Raw genomic sequence first — 21,562 nt, 5'->3', positions numbered from 1 at the left:
TATTAAATAAAAATTCGAAGTTTAAATATCATATTATATTTTAATAATTTATGGAAAAATCAAGAACTAAATAAACACAATATTTTTGTGAAAGAATATTTTCATTGTAATTGAATTTTCTTGAGGAAAAAAAAAAGAATGATAAAAATAACATTTAATGCTTATATTTCAAGTTTAATTACAACTAAATCTCCATAAAAATTTTAAAAAGTTAAATTTATTTGACTTTATTTACATTATTTGAGTATTTGTATTAACTATTTTTGTTCTATTTATTTTGATTCAAATTATGAATATTATTTAAGTATATGTAGTAATGTGTTAGTGTATTTAAATCACACATGGGGTAAACAAGTTATGGCTAAAAAATAATAAACGATTATTTTAAATGTTTTAAAAAAAATCTATCTTTTTTAAAAGGTCAATAATTCTCTATTTCCAATCCAATGATTCAAGACAGACATCGAAGTAGATGCCCAGAAACTTGGGCCTGAAATGGACCTGAAATAAGGGAGCTTAATGGGCCCATCGAAAGCCCATGGAAAGAGAAATCTTGCTGAAATGAGACAGAATGAACATCAGTATAGATTCTGTTATCCCTGCTATCATAAGTCACATAGAGAGGTCTAAATTGAAAGAAAAAGAGAGGCAGAGATGCAATTCCAGTAAGCTATACCCCATCACAAATACTGTTCTTGTATCCGAGCTCGGTTCTCTTCCCACCATAATCTCGCATGCATTTCCCCGAACTTTTCTCGACTGAACCAAAACGAACCGAACTATGGTCAGATTTTTGAGGTAAGTCAAAAACAAGATGATTCTGAACACAGACCTTGACTATGGTTTCCAGCTTGACATACCAACCAAGATGAACATATGACAATTGACAATACAGTTTGTTTAAGATCAAGCTGTAAGTGTAGTTTAAGAGGCTAAATTCTGTACCAATTATCATAGACTTGTTAAGTAGAGACAGTTTCTTTACCTGAATCGAATGCGTCTCAGCTCCCTCGAGCCACCCGGAAGAGACCGGATGGTGATATAGACTCCTGATTCGTCCTGTTCGATCCATTCAGTCTCCAGATCACTGGCATTACTTACAGAAAAATCTTCTTCTGATTGGTCTCCCTCACTCGTCCTCACAGAACCATCTACGGATGGTGTCTCGATCTTGGCATCGTTAGCACTGGAGGGTTTCATGGATGAAGTTAAATCATAGCCATGAGTGGGTTGGTTAGGATGGTGATCGAGTGACTTGGATAACGAGTTTCCCATTGGGTGATCGGAGGTTTGAGGAAGCCGCTGGTTGGTCAAATGTCGAGTAGCGGGGCTGTCCTTGGCAGATTCAATCTTGGATCCCTGGAAAAAAATATTACTCTTATCATTCTAATCTGCAAACATGACCGAAAGTAATTTTAACCATTTCAAAACTTCGACTTATATCACGATTAGTACGATGCTCAAAACTCACCTCGTCTTCTGACAGTGGAGGGGATGGCGGGAGGGGAAAAGCTTCGCTGTTGAACCGCTGGACATTATACAATTCCATAACCTTCTCATAATTTTCCGCCCACCATCTTTCAGCTTGCCATTTGTTGAACAATTCACGGCTGATTGATGAAAGAAAACGAGGCTTAGCAATCAATCATAAGCAATTACAGGAAGATTTAATGCGTTAATGATATTCAAATTCATGATTCTTATACCCACAAGCATGGAAAAGAAGGGAATGAAATAGAATGTTTAATCCAAACCAAATCACAAGACTCCACCTCCTAAGCTTATTTTACAGGACAAGGTAAGTACAGATCTTATTGGGAAGCAATCTGGAGAAATTTCATTGCACCAGAGAACAAACTATATGAACATTTTCAGTCTGAAACTTCATCTTACATACAAAACTAAAGAAATCTCTAATTAGTCAACCCAAAAGTTGATGACATTAAGTTTAATTATATCCATACTTGTGAGTTTGAAATTTTGTAGAATGGCTAAATCAATATTAATTGGGAAGAATTATCGTGCTAAGCAAATGTTAAATCACCAATCAATCTAAAAGTTTAAGCAAATGAGTTGTGGTAAATGTTCATATAGTTTGTCTGTAAATTGATGTCTTCAGCAACAGTTGAAATCCAAATGATTTACCTGAAACGAATTCGTTTGAGATCGTTTCCTCCTTGTGGAAATGAAACGAAAGTGATAAGCACACCAGGCTCCACCTGCGCTACCCATTCCTTGGGTTCGTCTTCTTCCATGAAAACAATCTCAGTTCGTCCACTCCCTGAAGCTGGAGTTCCTTCCCCACTTGACAGAGCTTTCAATCTGGCCTCCATTTCCTTTCCCCATTGCCTTGGTGTGGAATTTGAACTCCCATTCCGCCTGTAAGGACAATGAAACCTCGCCGAATCTGATGCAGAATCAGATTCTGCATATTTATACTTGCGGTTGTCGCTAGATGAACCTGAACATGGCTTGCAGTTCTTGTAAGCTCCAGAGGCTTTAAGGGCGATGTCCTTGATCTGAAAGTCGAAGAAAGAATTTCAGCCATAAACATCAATTTGACAGTAAAATGAGCTTTCAAGAGAGTAAAGAACAATGCGGAACACGTCAATTTCACATTGATTCATCATCTGGCCTCTTTTCCCCAACTTCGAAAATCGAAGAATTATCTTGTTCCTCCATTTTGATTCCAGAGAAAGTGAAGGAAAATGAAAACGAAAGAACATAAATATCTTCAAAATGTTCAATCAACAACGATTCCATAAGATAAAATTTCCCTCCAAATTGTACGAAACAAGCAACCACAGACTTCATTTACTTGAAATTTTGGAGAATAGAAACAGAAACACAGAACGGAAATGTTTACCTGAGCAGTGAGGGCCTTGATTGTTTGTTTAGTCCTCGGTGTAGCAACGGATTCTTCTCCCTCCTGCTGGTGCAGAGATCCATTGTTCTGTTGCTTCGAGCAGGCTACGCACGTCAACATCTCTGGTACAGAAAGCAGCAATCCACTGAATTTTTTAACGCCAATGACTTTAGGCGAACCGAGTTCGAGAAGCTCAGTAACTGCGCAGAATCACAAAGATCTTGTCTCTTATGAACTGAACCAAGATCAAAAAGTAACTAAGAAAAAGAAGATTAAAATCGAAAGGCTTAAGGAATACGGAAGAATAAAGCAATGGAATAAAAAAGAAAGAAACAAAAGACAGAAAAGCAAAGCAAATGGAATGGAATGAAGAGAACTATTCACCAGTAGCAGGACAAGAAAAAGGCAAAAGATTAAACGATCACGTCCAGCAGTCGCTTTCCATAACTTTCAATCAGGACCCGTAGAAAGAGAAAGAAACCGATTATGGAGAAGAAGAACGGAAAAGTCGATTGGATTGGAAGTAATCGAATCGAATCGAATCGTCGGGATTAGAAAAAGAGGGTTTCGTGGCTACGAAACTTTAAGCGCGCGAACACACACATTCATCAGATTCTTCCTTCCTCCATTCCTCCCTTCAATCGCTTTCATTCCAGCAGACTTCAATCTCTCTTTTCTTTTCTGCTTTTCCTTTTCCGACGATCAGCGTGAAAGCCAGTTACGAGGAGTGAAACGCACTCAATGTCTTCTTCTTCTTCTTCTCTCAGTGGACCATTGAGATTTGGGCTGCAGAAACGTACAGAGGTACTTCTCTACACTCCATAACGCTCGCTCCGGCGCGACACAACGCAGAGCCGCCCTATGTGGCTATGTATTGAATGCGTAGCGCAGCCGTGGACCTCCGCCGCCGCCTCTGCAGAAAGGAAGAAAGAGGAGAGGCGTTTTTGTGTTTGGGAATTTGATATGATTCAGACACGAGGTTGGTGACCCACTCACGTGCACTACCAACATTTTTGGATCTAAAATAAAATCAAAAGAAAAATAAATAAATAAATCATTTCAAACCACTAACTTTCCACTTCTATCCATTAAAATTTTTATTACTTTATCGCCGAATAAACCTAAATTAATTCACTTTTTTTTCTTTTTATTTGTATAAATTCTAAAATTAATATTTTTATGTTTTTAATATAACCCGTTTATAAATAAAATTTTAAATGCACAATTATATTTCTCTATATTATAAATTATATATATCATATTGTAAAGTAGCAATTATACCAAAAAAAATAATAATCAAAATAATTAATAAAATAATTATTCTACGAAAAAAAATTAAATTAAATAATAATATTTTATCTAATACCTCAAATTCTTTTAATCAAATTGATATTGACTTTTTATCTGACCCAACTATAATATTTACCTTATTTACAATGGGTTAATACTTTGAAAATAAACCCGCTTGCTGAAATGTTGTTTTGGGAATGGTTTAGGTTTAGGAAATTACAATGGTAAAAAAATTGTATTAAAAGCTATAAATTAAATTAAATTAAATATTAATTATAAATATATTATTAATTAAGGTAATTTAAATTGGGAAGAAAGAGACGAGATTGGCTGTCATTTTCTGGCGTAGAGGGAAGGGCTTCCCAAGCCGCTTAGGGACCGAGTCGACTTGGGAGAAATAAATGGCTCTAGAGCCATCTTCACGCAAAACCAAACGGGACGGAACCGAAGCACTGAGCGCACCGTTTTTGTCGCCAGTTGTGTTTCTGACCCAAATCCAAAATATTCCATTTCAATAATTATTACTTTAATTCATTAATTTTTGTGTTTGTGTATGTTTTTTTATTTATTTTTAAAATACCCAACAAATCTAAATAATTTATTAAATATTTAAAATTTCAATTTTGTATTTAATAAAAAGATATTTGATATATTAACTATGACTGATATCGTTACTTTGACTTTGATGTTTTAAAATATGTCTATTAGGGAAATGTTTTCATGTCATTATAAAGAAAGTTTCATTCTCCTCTTCAACGGTGAGATCTCACAATTCATCTCTTTTAGATGTCCACGTTCTTGTTAGTACACTGTCAATTTGTAACGGTTGAACTCATGACTAACAAATATTGTCCGTTTTGACTCGATACGGATCGTCACCACCTTCAAAGTTCGACACACTTTAGAGAAAGTTCAATGTAATTTAAAGACTAAATTAGTAATTGAAACTTCTTGATAATATTATTATATACTAAAATAATAAAAAATAATTTAAAGTGGGACCAACCTGATAAAAAATAATAATAAATAATAATTATTATTATTATTTTGAAAATAAATAAATAAATAATAGAGGTGGCGATGGGAACAGAAGCACGTGGGAATGGAGCGGCATCCGTTTGGAGGAGGTTGGGGGGTTAGCGGTCGTCCCTTACCGGAGAAATATGGGTGTTTGGATGGGGGCGGAAGTTGTCCCCATCCCAGACAAACAAAAACCTGTCAAATACAAGCTAATCAAACAACACACAATCATATTATTTGTACGACCTTGTCATTCCATGTTTCCTACTAACCCAATCACACCAAAAACATTTCATCTCACTATACTTACTTAATTACTAGCATATCGTGTTGCATTGACCTGAGACTCGAACTTTAAAAGTGTACATCGGTTGAGTTGGGTTGGGTTTGAAAATTTTAAATATTCATAACCCAACCCTCTATTTTCAGGTTGGGTTGGGCTGAGTTGTCGGATTTTCTTTTTAATTGTTTAAAAAAAACATAATTATCCACAATACCTAAACCCCCGGAAGTACACACGTGTTGAGTTGAGTTGGGTTTGAAAATTGTTTTTAGACAAACTTGAAATTTTGGGTTGGATAAATTGGTGACCCGAACAACTTTAATAAAGTTCACAACCCAACCCAATCTTTTATTTTCGGGTTAGGTTGGGTTGATTTGTCTAATTGTTTTTATTACATTAATATCTAAAATCCATAAAGTTAAAAATATCAAACATTTACAAGTTAACACATCAATGACATTGGTTACAAACGTTAAATATTATTGATTTGAAGTAGAATAAGGTTGGGTTATAACCCTATTTTCGAGTTGGTCGGGTTGACCCGACTAACAAAAATGTCAACCTACAGACGAACCGAATTTTCGATTAATATAAATTTAACCCAACTCAAACTCGAAAAAATATATCCCAACTAAACCTAAAAAATAGACAGATTGGTATTCATAGGTTTAATGTCTTAGCGATTAAGAAAAGCAACATGATAATGAAGATGCTTTTTGTTTTGGGGCGACAAGCGCCGATTATATCTTTCATGAGCGGAAAGTCGATCCAAATAACGCTATATAATAATGTGTTTAATACATTAATAATATGTAATTAATTAACTTTATAGACTTTATATTATAAAATTTAATTTTCTTGTCACACTAAGATTAGAAGTGTATGGTTATGCTTTCACTTTTTAGATGTCTCCTTCCAAGCTAAGTTTGGAATTTGTAGACCAAAGGGCTGGCTTGTTTGTGATTTCAAGGCAATGGTTTTCTTAAATAAAAAATTAAATTAAAAATTAAATTTATATCTTTTGCAATCTTAATAATTTTATTCATAGAAATTACAAAAAGCAAAAACTTTAGGGCTTTATGCTTTGCTTGCATTTGGTAAGTTAAATATACCACCATTTTACTTTTAAAAAATTACCATTGGGTAAGTTAAATATTTTTATTACTACAGTTTATAATTTATTTACGATAGTTAAATGATATTGGCTCCACGACTAGGCTCTAACCTCAATATTCTTAATGGATGGACGGTCATAGTGAAATTGAACCTAGCACCGTTCAGTCTATGGAGTTTAGGAACACCGATTTAATAAAAAATTGTATGTGAACTTAGTATCATAATGCTTACGAGCTTGATTAGATGAAATTATTTGCTACATGAATAACACGTACCTTATGATCGTACTGTTTTTAGATTCAATGAAATGGAAGTCTAAATTTCACGACCCAAACAAACCAAAACCAACTTATTCAATAAAACATCGATGATGAAGACTCGATAACTTATCGAGACCGGCCAATTTGTAATTAGTTATAAATTTATCAATATAAGAAATGAGGTGGAAATTTGTGATTGGTCAAGGTTTAGCATTAAATAAATTAAATTAAATTACTGACGTGCTTTTAAGGAGGCAGCCCCAGCAATCACATGCATTTTGGAGGTTGTTACAGACATAATGATGTAGACTTCTTAAATGGAATTAATATATATATATATATATATATATATATATATATATATATATATGTCTAAAAATAAAATTATAAAATTATAATAAAACTGACCAACAGCTAAAAAACAATTTATATGAAGCGGTTGGAAATTCATAACTTCTCTATTTGGAAGTTTGAAAAGTTCACTTATTCGAGAATCTCTGGATCTACGCTTTTCTTCTTACTGTGAAAGAATCAATTAATTAGCTGCTTTACATGAGAGTCAAAGACCCCAACCAACCCGGGGTCCTTTAGCTTTATAATAATTTTTATGTACTTATTATTTATAAAGTTTTAATTTTATTGATTTAGTTTTTTATTATTTTGAATATTAAAATTTGTTGACGAAGGAAATAAAAATAAAAATAGTTTACCCAATATTATAATATCTATTTAATTAAATAAATTAACCATATCTAAACTAAAACGAATTATTATTATTATTATTCTTTAATTTTGAGAATACTTTGATATTTGTTAAATTTAAATATTTAATAATTCCAAATTATTGTACAAAAATTGATAAATGTTTTTCTTAAAAAAAAAATAAAATTAAATTTAGTATCTTCTCTGAAAAGCCCAAGTGAGTCCTTTTCAAGGCCCAATAGACAAAAGTCCGGCCCATTTAAATTTTATCACTCTCACAATTTCAATTTTAATTTAAATTATAGCGAATTTAAGCTCGGATGATAATTTAAAATATTTATGAAAGGAAATTACATTTAATAAATAATGATTATTAATTATTTTTTTTTGTTATTTATTTATTTATTTATTATAATTTAGTCTAAAATTGGATTTCATGTACCCAACATGCTTTGGAAGCAAACATCTAGAAGTAGTATAATACGACGTCGTACGTGTGCCAGGCACACGTGCTTCACGTGCTGGGGCCCAGAGACATAGAAATTAAAATCCACTGTCGTTGCGCATATGGAAGAAAGACGGTCCTCCATAATCACGTCCATCAATTTGGTTCCATCATTTCATTAAGATAGCCAGTCACGATGGATAACAAATATAAAATTAACAAAAATTCAGCCAATAAAATACTGCCACGTATAAATTAATATATATTTAAAATCCAATTTATAAAAAACGATTCCGTCAAAATCTGAAAGCAATAGCAAGCACGTAGAGCCAGCCGAGTTTCGTTTCTGCCATAATTTTGATTATCTTGCTGAGCAGTCGGCAGCTCCTCCCGATCCGACCTGCCATTGATTGATAAGCTAAAGCTTCTGTTTGTACTCCATAGAGTGACGACAAAGCTCTCGGATTATCTCTTGAAAGCGGCGTTTATTTCTAGCTTTGTAGGTATTTTTTTTAGCTTTGAGTTGGCGCTGATTTTTTGCCCAGAAAAGCAACCTTTTCCGGGTTGGAAAGACGCATTTCCTCTTCATTACCTACGGATTTTAACATAAACAAATGTTTAATTAGTTTTTTTTTCCTTCCCGCAAGATCGTGTTGTTCGAATTTTGTTCCCTAGATTGTTTTGCTTCTTATAAGTTCAGGTGGAAAATGCGGTATATAGAGATTTAAATGATGTTATAGAGACGATTAATTCATGAAATTTAGTTAGAGGTTCTTGATTGAGTACTTCCAAATATGTCTTCGATTCGTCGGAGAAAGGCGGTGGAAAAAGAACCCAAAATTCCGAAGGATGAAGATGACGGTAAGAAGGACAAGGACGGCGGAAAAGTAAGGGAAGCTAAGGCAAAACAAAAGTGGTCGTGTGTGGATAACTGTTGCTGGTTTGTTGGTTGCGTTTGTACGACATGGTGGCTCTTGTTGTTTATGTACAATGCGATGCCTGCATCTTTGCCTCAGTATGTGACAGAGGCAATTACAGGACCATTGCCGGATCCGCCGGGTATCAAATTGAAGAAAGAGGGGTTGATGGTGAAGCACCCTGTGGTGTTTGTGCCGGGGATTGTCACTGGTGGGCTTGAACTTTGGGAAGGCCATGAATGTGCAGAAGGTTTGTTCAGGAAGCGTCTGTGGGGTGGCACATTTGGCGAAGTGTATAAAAGGTATTTGATAAAATGACCCTTCTCTGTACCTTTGGATTGTTAAGTTTTAGTAAATATTCTACATGAATTAAAGAGTGATATATAGTTTGAGGTTTTAAGATCATCGATGAGTGTTGTGTGATTGATTCTTTAAGAATTCATCTGGATATTAATATTTTCAATGGACTGTTTGATGCTGTGTACATTCATAGAAATTGTTGGTTGGTCAATATGACTAAATTTTGTATGCTTGTTACCTTGATCAAATATCTTAAGACAAGAACACTTGTTTGAGATTTGAATCACTCTACAAGTAAGATAGATCATGTCAAGTTTGAATGATTCTAAACATGCAATCTAAACTACATAGATAACATACATAGCTTTATATAACTTCAAAATGAAAACTTTTAACCTTCCCTGAGGCACTAACCATACTTAGCCACTATGTAAATTTAATCTATAAGTACATAAAAGCCTAAAGATATACTAAAGCAACACCATAACTCTAGATTATCATCCCCCAAACTTTATAACCATCCAAAATAAATGAAACTTGATTATTTTTTAATGTGGCATGAATTGGAACATGTTGTGATAATTTGAACAACAGTTCCTTTACATCTTTCTTGAAATTTATCTTGCATGATTGATATCTTGGTTCATATCATTTTCCCTTTCAGACCTTCGTGTTGGGTAGAGCACATGTCATTGGATAACGAAACTGGATTAGATCCTCCAGGAATCAGGGTCAGGCCTGTCAGTGGGCTTGTTGCTGCTGATTATTTCGCTCCTGGTTATTTTGTGTGGGCAGTCCTGATTGCTAACTTGGCTCGTCTTGGTTACGAGGAAAAAACTATGTATATGGCTGCATATGACTGGAGGATTTCATATCAAAACACAGAGGTAATCATTTGGTGGAATACAATTTCATTGTTGATATAAATGGCATCATTTAGAATTACTAAATGTTTGTAATTGTTGGTTGATTATCTAAATTATGATAAAGGTTAGAGATCAATCCCTCAGCAGGATAAAAAGTAACATAGAATTGATGGTTGCTACGAATGGTGGTAAAAAGGCAGTAATAATTCCTCATTCGATGGGTGTTTTATACTTCATGCACTTTATGAAGTGGGTTGAAGCACCTGCGCCAATGGGTGGTGGGGGAGGATCGGACTGGTGTGCTAAACATATAAAAGCAATTATGAATATTGGTGGGCCTTTTCTAGGTGTTCCCAAAGCAGTTGCTGGGCTTTTCTCTGCTGAAGCTAAGGATATTGCATTTGCCAGGTCTGACTCTATCATTTTGATTCAAATGTAGCTGAGTAATTTGACTGTTGTGTGTAGTCTGTGTTTCCATGGTTAGGAAAGAAAATTCCTCTTTCTATATTAGGCACATGCATCTTGTCCTTGAATTTATATGCATGGATGTTGTCTAGGGTGAACGGTGAACGTTTTAAATCAATTAACTCAAGTTGTCTATATACCTACTTTTATGCTACAAATCATCGGTTGTAGCGAGTTGTGCAGCAATGTGTAACATCCCAAACCCACTGTTAGTAGATATTGTCCGCTTTAGTCTGTTACGTATCGTCGTCAGCCTCATGATTTTTAAAACGCGTCTACTTTAGAGAGGTTTCCACATCTTTATAAGGAATGTTTTGTTCCCCTCTCCAATCGATGTGGGATCTCACAGCCCACCCCCTTTGAGGGCCCAACCATCCTCGCTGGCACACTACTTGGTGTCTGGCTCTGATACCATTTGTAATAGCCCAAGTCCACCGCTAGTAGAGATTGCCCGTTTTGGCCCGTTACGTATCGTTGTCAGTCTCACGGTTTTTAAAACGCGTCTACTAGGGAGAGGTTTTACATCCTTATAAGGAATGTTTCGTTCCCCTCTCCAACTAATGTGGGATCTCACAATCCACCCCTTTAAGGACCCAGCCGTCCTCACTAGCACACTGCTCGGTGTTTGGCTCTGATACCATTTGTTACATCCCAAACCCACTGCTAGCCGATATTGTCCGCTTTGGCCCGTTACATATCGCCGTCAATTTCACAGAATTTAAAACGCATTTATGTTTCATTCCCCTCTCCAGCCGAGGTAGGATCTCAATACCAATAGTTTTAAGGCTCTAATTCTCAGCTTGTTGATTCTCCAAGCCTGCCTGGATCAACATCAAGTCACACTCATTTCCAATTTCGTTAAAAAGCTTTCACTTTTTTGGATCATGTATGTAATTTCAAGGCTGCTCTGTAAACCAAAATGCGAACAGCTTTTAATTTCTGTGGGTTCACTTCATTGACAATAGCTTTGTTTGATATCAATCTACAAACATTGAGTCCATACGTTTTTGTTGACTCAAAGAGTTCACATCTCTTGCTTCCCATAATGCAGGGCCATTGCGCCGGTTTTCTTGGACAATGATCTATTTCGCATTCAAACATTGCAGCATGTAATGAAGATGACTCGTACATGGGATTCGACCATGTCAATGATACCAAAAGGAGGGGATATTATATGGGGTGGCCTTGATTGGTCACCTGAAGATGACCATGTTCCCAGCAAAAGAAAGCTAAAAAGCGATGATACGCACAATGGTGATGGAGATACTTCTTCAAAGAAAGTTCACTATGGAAGGATGATATCATTTGGGAAAGACATAGCAGAGGCAGATTCATCTGAGATCGAGAGGATTGAGTTTTTGGTAAACCTCTTTTGTTTAGCATAATAATTTTTATGATAAATTTTCCCTCCACTCGCGAGGACAGATGTTACAAATGGTATCAAAGTCAGATACCGAGCGATGTGCCAGTGAAGACGGTTGGGCCTCCAAGGGAGGTGAAGTGTGAGATCACACATCGGTTGGAGAGGGGAATGAAACATTCCTTATAAGAGTGTGGAAACCTCTCCCTACTAGACACGTTTTAAAATCGTGAAACCTCACAGTTTTTAAAACGTGTCCTACTAGGGAGAGGTTTCCACCCCTTATAAGGAATGTTTCGTTCCCTCTCCATAACAATTTTCTTTAGCATAATAATTTTTACTTTTATTAACCAATCCTTTGGTAACGTATAAATAAAAGCAAGCTTGCTATCTCCGTGTATTGGTGCGTGAAAAACGTACCCAAATCAGTTGCCTTGATGATTTTCTTCAAGGAAGTCTTATGTTGTTCATCTTATTATCGTGTAGGATGCTATCAAGGGTCACAATGTTGCAAATACTACTTGCCATGACGTTTGGACTGAATACCATGACATGGGAATTGAGGGTATTAGAGCAATCTCAGATTACAAAGTTTATACAGCCGGATCAATGATAGATTTACTTCATTATGTTGCCCCACAATCAATGGAACGTGGGAGTGCCCATTTCTCTTATGGGATTGCTGACAACCTTGATGATCCGAAATATAACCACTACAAATATTGGTCAAACCCATTGGAGACGAGGTTAGAATCTTATCATTCTTGATTTTACTTAAGTAGATAGATTTTGATCTTGCCCCTAGGGGCGGCCCCCTTGCCTTGGAGTCTCTAGGTCATACCCACTTGGGGGTTTGAAGTTCGAACCTTCAAGTGAGCTTAATACCAAAAACTCTTGATACCTCCCAAGTCCGAGCCTTGGGACGGGTATAGGTGTGCCTCAGGTATAGGAGAGCAAATCTTTGAATTGTGGTTTTCAAAAAAAGAATATATATATAGATAGATTTAGGTTTCATAACAACATTTGGATAGGCATATCTAATACACAACATTTGAAGAAAAAAGGGCGAAGATGTAGGGTGTAACGGTCCAATCCTACCGCTAGCAGATATTGTCTTTTTTGAGCTTTTCCTTTCATGCTTCCCCTTAAGGTTTTTAAAACGCATCTACTAGGGAGAGGTTTCCACACCTGTATAAAGAATGTTTTGTTCCCATCTCCAATCGATGTGGGATCTCACAAATCCACCCCACTTTGGGGTCCAGCGTTCTTGCTGGCGCATCGGTGCTAGTAAAGACACTAGCCTCCAAGGGGGGTTTCCTTATAAGGGTGTGGAAACCTCTCCCTAGCAGCAGACGCATTTTAAAACCGTGAGGCTGACGGCGATACATAACGGGCCAAAACGGACAAAATCTACTAGCGGTGGGCTTGGACCATTACATGACGAGCAAGGAAGGAACTTAATTAAACGAGAAATCAATGGAGGAGATTGGATTGATGCGTTTGATCTATAAGAAAGAATCTTTATCCAGTCTTATGTTATATTAATTTTTTGTACAATATCAAACTGTCCTGCAGATTGCCAAATGCTCCAGACATGGAGATCTTTTCTTTATATGGAGTTGGAATACCAACCGAAAGAGCTTACGTTTACAAGCTATCTCCTGCTGCCGAATGCTACATTCCATTCCAGATTGATACTGCAGCTAACGATGGTGATCACAATGGCTGTCTGAAGGACGGAGTCTACACCGTCGACGGAGACGAAACTGTGCCCGTTCTAAGCGCCGGTTACATGTGCGCGAAAGGCTGGCGAGGGAAAACAAGGTATAATCCTTCAGGAATCCGAACGTATGTTAGAGAGTATAATCATTCTCCCCCATCAAACTTGCTAGAAGGACGGGGCACGCAGAGCGGCGCTCACGTCGATATCATGGGAAACTTTGCGTTGATCGAAGATATAATTCGAGTAGCAGCGGGGGCTGAAGGGGAAGATTTAGGAGGAGATCAAGTCTATTCTGGTATCTTTAGGTGGTCAGAGAAGATCAAATTGGCTCTGTGATGTGATGATATGATCCTAGTTGGTAGTTGATGATATATGTTCTTCTGAGTTCTGGTATCATAATAGCAAATTCAGCATACAAAAACTACGGTATTTTAGGACTCAATTGATTTTCACCAGAAATGGTTGAACCCCAAATTTTAGCATTCACCATTAGACATTAGAATTATTATATCTTGATGTATAAATATAAATTATTGAAACAAAAGCTTGAGATTGTAAATTTTACATTTTCTGTAATTGTTTTATATTTAATTGTAATTCTTTACCATTATTTGCGTATGTTTTATTTTATGCATGAATGTGTGTATATGTGTGTATATATATATATATATACATACATACACATACATACGCACACGTACTGCAAAAATGATAAAGCAATTTTAATCCTCAGCCAAGAGCAAAATGATAAAGCAATCTTAATTTTTCAGCCCAGAGATCTAGAATCAAACATAATTCGAGAATTCGAATCAAGAGATAAATCTAGAATAGATTCAGACTTGAAATTCGAGAATTCGAATAGAATCAAAGATCTAAAAGTAAGATTTTGCTAGAATCAAAGATATTCTCGAATGAGATAAAACTAGAATCAAAGATCGAAGTAAGATTTCGAATCAAGAGATAAAGATATTATCAAATGAGATAAGACTAGAATCAAAGATCGAAATCAAAGATATTCTCGAATGAGATAAAACTAGAATCAAAGATCGAAGTAGGATTTCGACTCAAGAGATAAAACTAAAATCAAAGATCTAGAAGTAAGATTTTGGAAGTTGTTCTAAATTTCTAAGTAAGATTTTGAACCGGTTCTAAATTTCTACTAAGATTAGTAAGATTTTGAACCTTATTCAAGTTCAAAATTTGATTGAAGACTTCGATTCAATTTTATCACAAGAATTGATGCTCGAATTTCAAAAAAAACGTGTCTCAATTTCATTAAGATAGTGGTATTTATATGATTTAATCCGATCCCTTAAATCTCTACAAAACTAATTTGATTTCATCCCTACAAAATTTATGAAATTAAAAATAATAAAGTTATATGATATGTATGAGTGGGCCTACATTTGAATCTTTTCGACATTTTTTAATCGTATAATAGGTCCCATTAGAACATTTGTAACACGGTCATTCTTATCGCAACCATCGAAAATATTGTTTCACCATCCACTTTAAAGTTTGGCTCGACCAACAAATAAAGAGCCAAGAATTTTTTTAATATTTTACGACAAAAAAATAGTATTTGGATATTTGTTGCATTTTATTATTTTTATAATATATACACCCACACATGTACAAACAAATCATGTGAGAAATATATAATATATAATAACATTTTAATCTTGCCATACGAGCATAGTCAACGATAGTTGACCTGCATTGTTTTTTAAAATCGAAAATTCAAATTCTAATATACTAAAAATCTAAAATTGAAAAAAAAAGAAAAAGAAAACTTGGGATATTTGTGAAAAGAAATAACTAATTGGGAGGATTTTTTTTAAAAAAATTACAAAATTGGTAATTCGACCTTAAAAATATTTTAATTTAAATTAATTTTATTTTTGTTAAGATTCACCCGAATTGAAAATATATTTTGAATTTTAATAAAATTAGAATATTATTATTTTAGAAAAAGGCGTTGGATCCGAACTGCGTATATACAGAGAGATAATCCGAATTTGCCCTTCAACAAATTCAAATTTCTCTGTTCACGATCGATAACCATATATATATATATATATATATGTATGATCATTTTGCAGATTGAGATTTTTGATTTTGGAATCTCTCTCTCTTTGTTTGGGTAATCTGCAGTTTTTTCTTTTCGCTTTTGACTCTTTCGTCTCCGAAAGCCGTAGGGACGAGCAAGAAGAAACGGTCATGGATGGAGGTGGCGCAGTGCACAATCGCTCAGTCGAAGATGTTTTCAGTGATTTTAGGGGCCGAAGAAACGGCGTCATCAAAGCTCTCACCGTAGGTATTATTCTTTCCTTTTTCTCGTTGTTGACTCTTTCTATGAGACAGAAAGAAACCAGCCGTGGTGGTAATTCATTGTATGTTTTTGCTGTTTTCATGGCTTTAGTACGTAATGTACGTCCTTCACCTTGCATTTCGGAGTGGATTGTTTTCACCTTCGTTGTTTTTGGTTGATTTTTTGCGTTCTTGTTTGTGACGTTTTCGTTTGGTTTTTTGAGAGAACGAGGATAGAAAAAAATGTGTTCTCGAATGCGCTACTCTTGGTTTACATGACTGTCGTGTGATTTTGAGTCTCAGTCTAGTTTTCGCCGTATAAGTGTTGAATTGAATTATGAATTTTTCTCCTGAATGCGGATCATTTTTTTTTTTTGGTCAAGTTGTGTACATGCATGGCCGTCTACAGACGGTAAGAGATAAGAGAGAGTATAGGAATTGTAGCCAGAGAGCTCTCTTCCTTTGCCTGCATTTTAAAAATTGTTGCGACTACTCTCTGCAACAATTCTGGTGCTTTGGCAAGGCTGCAAATCCTACAAGTATATGTTCCTATAAGTTTGTTGACGACTTTTGTATCAATCGACTAATTTTTTGTTGGAATGAAGTACTTGATAAATGTAGAATGTAAACTTATCTTGTTCAGGTAGTCGAGAGGTCTATATTTGGTTTTATGTTATCCATATTTTGTGTCTTGCTCATTTTCTTGTTCAAGAAGAGCAAAGGGTGGACGCTTTATTTCTATTACTTTGATTGGGAGCTAGGAGCGGTTGGTTGTTTGGACCTTGGCTTTTGGTCACATTTGGGAGTTGTGAATATCTAATTCTCTTCAGTTTTATCATTGCAGATGTTGAAGAATTCTATCAACAATGTGATCCTGGTACAGTCCTAAATCTCTGTTTGCTTCTTCTTATCTAAGCCACGAATTTATTGCGTATGAAGTTGAATTGTGTCTCCTTGTTATCTGAAATGTCAGCTTTTGTCCCCATCCCCATTCGTTTGATTTAATATGCATTCAATTTGTCCATTTTTCTTTTGTCTCTTGTTCTTTGGTTAAGTTCTAGATTTTACGTTCTTGGTCTTTTGTTTAGAACTTCCTTTCTAGCTAATTTATAACGGTTATTTGGTGCTTACAGATAAGGAAAATCTATGCTTGTATGGATTTCCAAATGAAGTATGGGAAGTTAATTTACCTGCAGAAGAAGTTCCTCCAGAACTTCCAGAGCCGGCGTTGGGCATTAATTTTGCCAGAGATGGCATGCAAGAAAGGGATTGGTTGGCTTTGGTTGCTGTCCATAGTGACTCTTGGTTGCTCTCTGTTGCCTACTATTTTGGTGCGAGATTTGGATTTGATAAAGCTGATAGGTACTTCGATTTTGAATTTTGTTCATATAGGAGGAGTCCTTTCAACAACCATGATGGATGATCTTGCTATAAAATGTTTTGCCTTGTTCTTTGATGCAGGAGGCGGCTTTTCAATATGATCAATGATTTGCCAACTGTATTTGAAGTAGTTACAGGTCTTGCAAAGAAACAAGTCAAGGAAAAGTCATCAAGTGCGAATGGTAGCAAATCCAAGTCGAGCCTTAAAACGGTATGTGGATAGGTCTTCAGTTTTCAGTTGGTTGACAGATTTCACTAGTGGTACTCTATTTCTGAATGCAATCTTTTTGATTTCGTATCTGTACCAAACGATGTAGCTTAGATACTTCCCCACCCGCTTCGACATAAAGAAAAATATTAGTATGATAATGCTTATCGCTCCGTTGGACAGTCTCTAATCCTTCAGTTTGTCAACTGTCTTAATTTGTGATCAATTTTGTTCATGCCTGTACCTGGGGCTCACCATTTCCCCTCCACATATTCAACGTAGAAACTGAGCAAGGATGAAAGATACCCTATAGCTTACTTATTGGTGTGATGAAATTTCCACGATCGATCGCTTGTATGTTTACTTATTCTATGTTTCAACTGTTTTCAGAGGGAAGCTGAAATGCAAGGAGTGTATGTGAGGCAGCCGCTGGCAAGGGAAGAGGTAGAGACGTTGTACGAAGAAGACGAAGATGAGCACGGCGACACCTTGTGTGGGGCGTGTGGCGAGAATTATGCAACAGATGAATTTTGGATTTGCTGTGATATCTGTGAGAAATGGTTCCATGGAAAGTGTGTGAGGATAACTCCTGCAAAAGCCGTGCACATTAATCAGTACAAATGCCCATCCTGCAGCAGCAAAAGAAGCCGCATTTAAACAAATGGGAAAGGAAATTTATGTTTTGATAATGGAATCACAGGTCAAATGCTTTGGCTTTAAAGCACATTTCAGGTTTCCAGTTTTCTGCCTTCTCAGTTTCTATGTAAAGTCGATATTTCTATAGTCTTTTAGATTGCCTCTTAGTCTTTCCTTTTAATGCTCCGTAGTTATAAGTACTCAGTGATTAGGAGATTGGTTTTTCTGATGGAATAAATAGGCTTATCTGAGCATTTTTTTAGATTCAAATTCTCGTACTCACGCCTAGCAAACTTGAGCAAAATTCATCAATTAGATGCAAATTCTTGTACTTGCGGTCGGCTAACTTAATCATAGCTCACTAGTATTTCATTATATTGTAATTCTCGTACCTATAATTCGAGCATAACTCATCTGTATTTGTTTAGATTCAAATTCTTGTACTCACGGCTACTTAAGCATAACTCACCAGTATTTCTTTAGATTGTAATTCTTACTTATAACTCAGAACATAACTCAGCCGTATTTGTTTAGATTCAACTTCTCGTGAGTAACTCGAGCAAAATTCAAATTCTCGTACTCACAGCTAATATTTCTTTAGATTGTAATTCTTGTACTTGTAATCGAAGCAAAACTCATTAGTATTTGTTTAGATTCGAATTCTCGTGTAAGTATCTCTTTAGATTTGAATTCTCATACACACAGCTAACTTGATTAGTATTTCTTTAGATTCGAATTCTCGTATTCCTGACTAACCTTCAAATTCTCGTATTCACAGCTAACCCGAGCATAACTCATTAGTGTTTCTTTAGATTCAAAATCTCGTATTTCTTTAGACTCAAATTTCTTTAGATTCGATTCATTCAAATTGCCCAAAACTAGAAACTTCTAACCCAGGGTCCCACTACCCCACTACACCATTATAATTTCAATTATCATTAACAACCCAATAAGGTATAGGCCCACTTATAATACACGAATGTCTTTTCTGGTCGTTATGATTAATGTTGTTGAAATCATCATTTATACAAGAACAATCTCTTAATTCATCTGGATTATCTCCGGTTCTTCAATTTTTTCTTTGAAAATCCATGAAAAAAAGTACTCTAAGAACATATATATAGTGGAGGAAAAGGGAAGAAAAAAGCTACCACTTTTACAGGAAGCAATTATTTCTATACATTTTATATATGAACATTGCCAGACCTTACATTATATCAACAAAAAGAGAATTATCAGAAACAGTTCCAGAAAATGACATGATCATCATCATCTTCCTGCTGTTTGTTTGTTCAGCTTGTTAATCCCTCTCGATTCTTGGTTGATAGCCGTTTCAAGAACTCATATGTAGTGATCATTGTTGTTGCAGACATCGACATCGATGCGCATCGCGGCGCCAACCCTCGGTAGCACGCTGTCCACCCACCTTCCCTCACCAGATTTCTCAATGTCTGTCCAATTGTTGGCCCTCGTCTACCATTCTCATCCCCATCCAAAACTTGCAATCTCGTCTTGATTGTATCGAGCGGCATTGTTATCAGAGCCGAGATACTCCCCGCCATGGCTGCGCTCGCACCCTGTACTGCGATCACTGTCTTGGAGTCCGGTCTGTAAACGTTTGAACCTCCATTTTCATTGCCTTCATCAAGCTTCTTTGAGTAATAGCATCCAATTCCGCCCCATACCAACCGCTGTGCTACATAATAAGAAGCCCACCACACTGCATTCGATGGTGCGTATGTCAAAATCGATATCCCAAAACCTCGATACAAGCCTCGGTGACCATCGGCATTGAGGATCTTACGGAATGCATCGACTCCATTGATGTAACGAGTCGAGGAAGAATTAGGATTGTTGAAACGAGATTGAACCATGAGTCTCTGACTCACAACATCAACAGGAGTCCACACAAGCTGAGCAGCCATTGCAGCACTCAATCCAGCAGCTGCATTAGCAATGGTAGCGGCAGTGGCCTCTGGAAATCCGACTCTAACAGTGGCAGTCCCTACATAGCTCTTTGTAAACTCAAGAGCTCCCATGTACAGAGCCCTAGCCGGGATAGTCCCCATCAGAGAAGTCCCGAATCCACGGTAGAGAGCTCGGAAACCTTCGTGCCGGACAAGGTGGAAGGCAGTTCTGATGCAAGAAAGCTGCGAATGAGCGACCTGTTGTCGAGTTTTCAACACTACCATAGGGTAAAGAGACGCAGAAACACCTGAAAACAACGCCGCACCGAGAAAGAAGAATTTGGATTTATCGAGCATTTGCCAATCGATTTCGGCCGGAATATGAATCTCCTGCGGCGATTCTTCCTCCGCCGCTCCTAAATTCATCTTCGCCACCTTTACAAAGCTTCACTGAAACAAAAACCAAAAAAAAAAAAAAAAAAACCAGAAACAGAACGGAAAATGAACGATCGAGATTTTTCTAAACTTCAAAGCTCAAATCTCCGGCGCCAGTTCTTCAGTCTACAACCGAATCTAGAAAACGTGTGACGAAGAAGATGAAGGTAAACTGTACAAAATTTTCGATTAATATACAAATTTGACAGAGACGGATCTTGAATTATTCAATTCGGAAGAGTTTTTTTCCTCTTGTGGAACCAGGTTTTCGATGGAATACAATCGATGACGTATTGTTCCACCATTTCCAGGTGAAACGAAAACATCCACAGGAGAAGAATTTTGTCGCGAACCAGAGGAATTGAGATTGAATGTAAGAGGGAATTTTAGGGCTCCGATTGGGTGGCAATGGCGGTCGGAGATGAAGAAGGGAAACCGGATGAGCATGGAAAGTGAAGTGAGGCAAAGATAAAAGGAGGAGGAAAAGATGACTGACACGTGGCGGTATTGGATTAGGAAAAATGGCTTGCTTTGCTTCATTAGGGTTTTCCATCTTTGTTGGGCCGCATGGCGGCGGGTCGTTCGAACTAATGAGTGACGTGTAAACCCTATCCATCGAGACCGTATTTTCGGGCTTTTATCCTCTGCGGCGCATGTACTTGAAACTCCACCAATCATATTTGATTGTTTTACAAGCTTCTTTTTTTCTCTCTCTCCTTATAAGTAAAGCTTTTACAAATCTTATGGAAATATATTTCACCAATATCACTTTCATCATTAGTAGAGCTAGACAGGGTCAGGAAGGTAGCCTATAACTAAGCTCGTTGGTTTTATGCACATAGCTCGCTACATCTTAGTCGATCTCAAATTCTTCACCATTGAAGTCAAGAAACTGACATTGTTGCTACTTTTCAATGATGTTACTATCTAGATCGTTCTCACTTTTGTTGTTGCTAGTAATGTCACTATAGGCAAGGAGAATACAAGAGTTTGTTTTTGTGTGGGTTTTACGGCAATGATCACCTGATATGGAGCAATTTGGTTAACATTTTTTTTTTTTTTTTTTTTTTTTT

The 21,562-nt window shown here is 36.4% G+C and overlaps 4 protein-coding genes across 6 annotated transcripts; 2 read left to right on the top strand and 2 right to left on the bottom strand.

The window, feature by feature from the left end:
• Positions 1 to 484: 484 nt before the first annotated feature.
• LOC111488661 (protein Brevis radix-like 2) lies at positions 485 to 3,838 on the bottom strand. 2 transcript variants are annotated; one of them, XM_023136542.1, is made up of 6 exons: positions 3,251 to 3,838; positions 2,867 to 3,101; positions 2,146 to 2,519; positions 1,472 to 1,610; positions 986 to 1,359; positions 485 to 759 (listed from the first exon to the last, which is right to left on the bottom strand). In XM_023136542.1, exons 2-6 carry the CDS (start codon positions 2,984 to 2,986, stop codon positions 681 to 683), a joined length of 1,086 nt encoding a protein of 361 aa, XP_022992310.1. In that variant the 5' UTR covers positions 2,987 to 3,101; positions 3,251 to 3,838; the 3' UTR covers positions 485 to 680. The 2 variants fall into 2 exon arrangements, with proteins under 2 accessions (XP_022992310.1, XP_022992309.1); XM_023136541.1 differs by having other exon boundaries at positions 2,867 to 3,066.
• Positions 3,839 to 8,295: 4,457 nt separating this feature from the next.
• LOC111488585 (phospholipid:diacylglycerol acyltransferase 1-like) lies at positions 8,296 to 14,115 on the top strand. Of its 2 annotated transcripts, XM_023136410.1 has the most exons (7): positions 8,296 to 9,201; positions 9,864 to 10,086; positions 10,190 to 10,473; positions 11,582 to 11,891; positions 12,377 to 12,636; positions 13,466 to 13,948; positions 13,980 to 14,115. In XM_023136410.1, the coding sequence occupies exons 1-7, from the start codon at positions 8,777 to 8,779 to the stop codon at positions 14,077 to 14,079; spliced, it is 2,085 nt and encodes a 694-aa protein (XP_022992178.1). In that variant the 5' UTR covers positions 8,296 to 8,776; the 3' UTR covers positions 14,080 to 14,115. The 2 variants fall into 2 exon arrangements, with proteins under 2 accessions (XP_022992178.1, XP_022992179.1); XM_023136411.1 differs by having other exon boundaries at positions 13,466 to 14,099.
• A 1,598-nt stretch (positions 14,116 to 15,713) lies between these two features.
• Positions 15,714 to 18,383, top strand: LOC111488699 (PHD finger protein ALFIN-LIKE 3-like). The gene is made up of 5 exons (XM_023136604.1): positions 15,714 to 15,930; positions 16,768 to 16,800; positions 17,057 to 17,285; positions 17,385 to 17,514; positions 17,902 to 18,383. Exons 1-5 carry the CDS (start codon positions 15,834 to 15,836, stop codon positions 18,166 to 18,168), a joined length of 756 nt encoding a protein of 251 aa, XP_022992372.1. The 5' UTR covers positions 15,714 to 15,833; the 3' UTR covers positions 18,169 to 18,383.
• Positions 18,384 to 19,169: 786 nt separating this feature from the next.
• Positions 19,170 to 21,142, bottom strand: LOC111488669 (solute carrier family 25 member 44-like). Its single transcript, XM_023136561.1, has one exon. The coding sequence runs from the start codon at positions 20,478 to 20,480 to the stop codon at positions 19,440 to 19,442; it is 1,041 nt and encodes a 346-aa protein (XP_022992329.1). The 5' UTR covers positions 20,481 to 21,142; the 3' UTR covers positions 19,170 to 19,439.
• Positions 21,143 to 21,562: the final 420 nt, after the last annotated feature.

Source organism: Cucurbita maxima, unplaced genomic scaffold (assembly GCF_002738345.1).
Source record: "Cucurbita maxima cultivar Rimu unplaced genomic scaffold, Cmax_1.0 Cma_Scf00013, whole genome shotgun sequence".
Taxonomy (NCBI): domain Eukaryota; kingdom Viridiplantae; phylum Streptophyta; class Magnoliopsida; order Cucurbitales; family Cucurbitaceae; genus Cucurbita; species Cucurbita maxima.
This window is presented reverse-complemented; position numbering and strand designations above follow the sequence as displayed.

Bases quoted from the DNA above. Each gene is read 5' to 3' on its own strand.
- LOC111488661 (XM_023136542.1), bottom strand. From the start codon at position 2,986: ATGTTGACGTGCGTAGCCTGCTCGAAGCAACAGAACAATGGATCTCTG. The intron at 1,611-2,145 runs GTAAATCATTTG...TTCATCAATCAG, and splicing joins CTCAAACGAATTCGTTTCAG to CCGTGAATTGTTCAACAAAT. The intron at 1,360-1,471 runs GTGAGTTTTGAG...ATTTTTTTCCAG, and splicing joins CTCCACTGTCAGAAGACGAG to GGATCCAAGATTGAATCTGC.
- LOC111488585 (XM_023136410.1), top strand. From the start codon at position 8,777: ATGTCTTCGATTCGTCGGAGAAAGGCGGTGGAAAAAGAACCCAAAATT. The intron at 10,474-11,581 runs GTCTGACTCTAT...CCCATAATGCAG, and splicing joins AAGGATATTGCATTTGCCAG to GGCCATTGCGCCGGTTTTCT. The intron at 13,949-13,979 runs ATGTGATGATAT...GTTGGTAGTTGA, and splicing joins AAGATCAAATTGGCTCTGTG to TGATATATGTTCTTCTGAGT.
- LOC111488699 (XM_023136604.1), top strand. From the start codon at position 15,834: ATGGATGGAGGTGGCGCAGTGCACAATCGCTCAGTCGAAGATGTTTTC. The intron at 16,801-17,056 runs GTACAGTCCTAA...TGGTGCTTACAG, and splicing joins CTATCAACAATGTGATCCTG to ATAAGGAAAATCTATGCTTG. The intron at 17,515-17,901 runs GTATGTGGATAG...AACTGTTTTCAG, and splicing joins CCAAGTCGAGCCTTAAAACG to AGGGAAGCTGAAATGCAAGG.
- LOC111488669 (XM_023136561.1), bottom strand. From the start codon at position 20,480: ATGAATTTAGGAGCGGCGGAGGAAGAATCGCCGCAGGAGATTCATATT.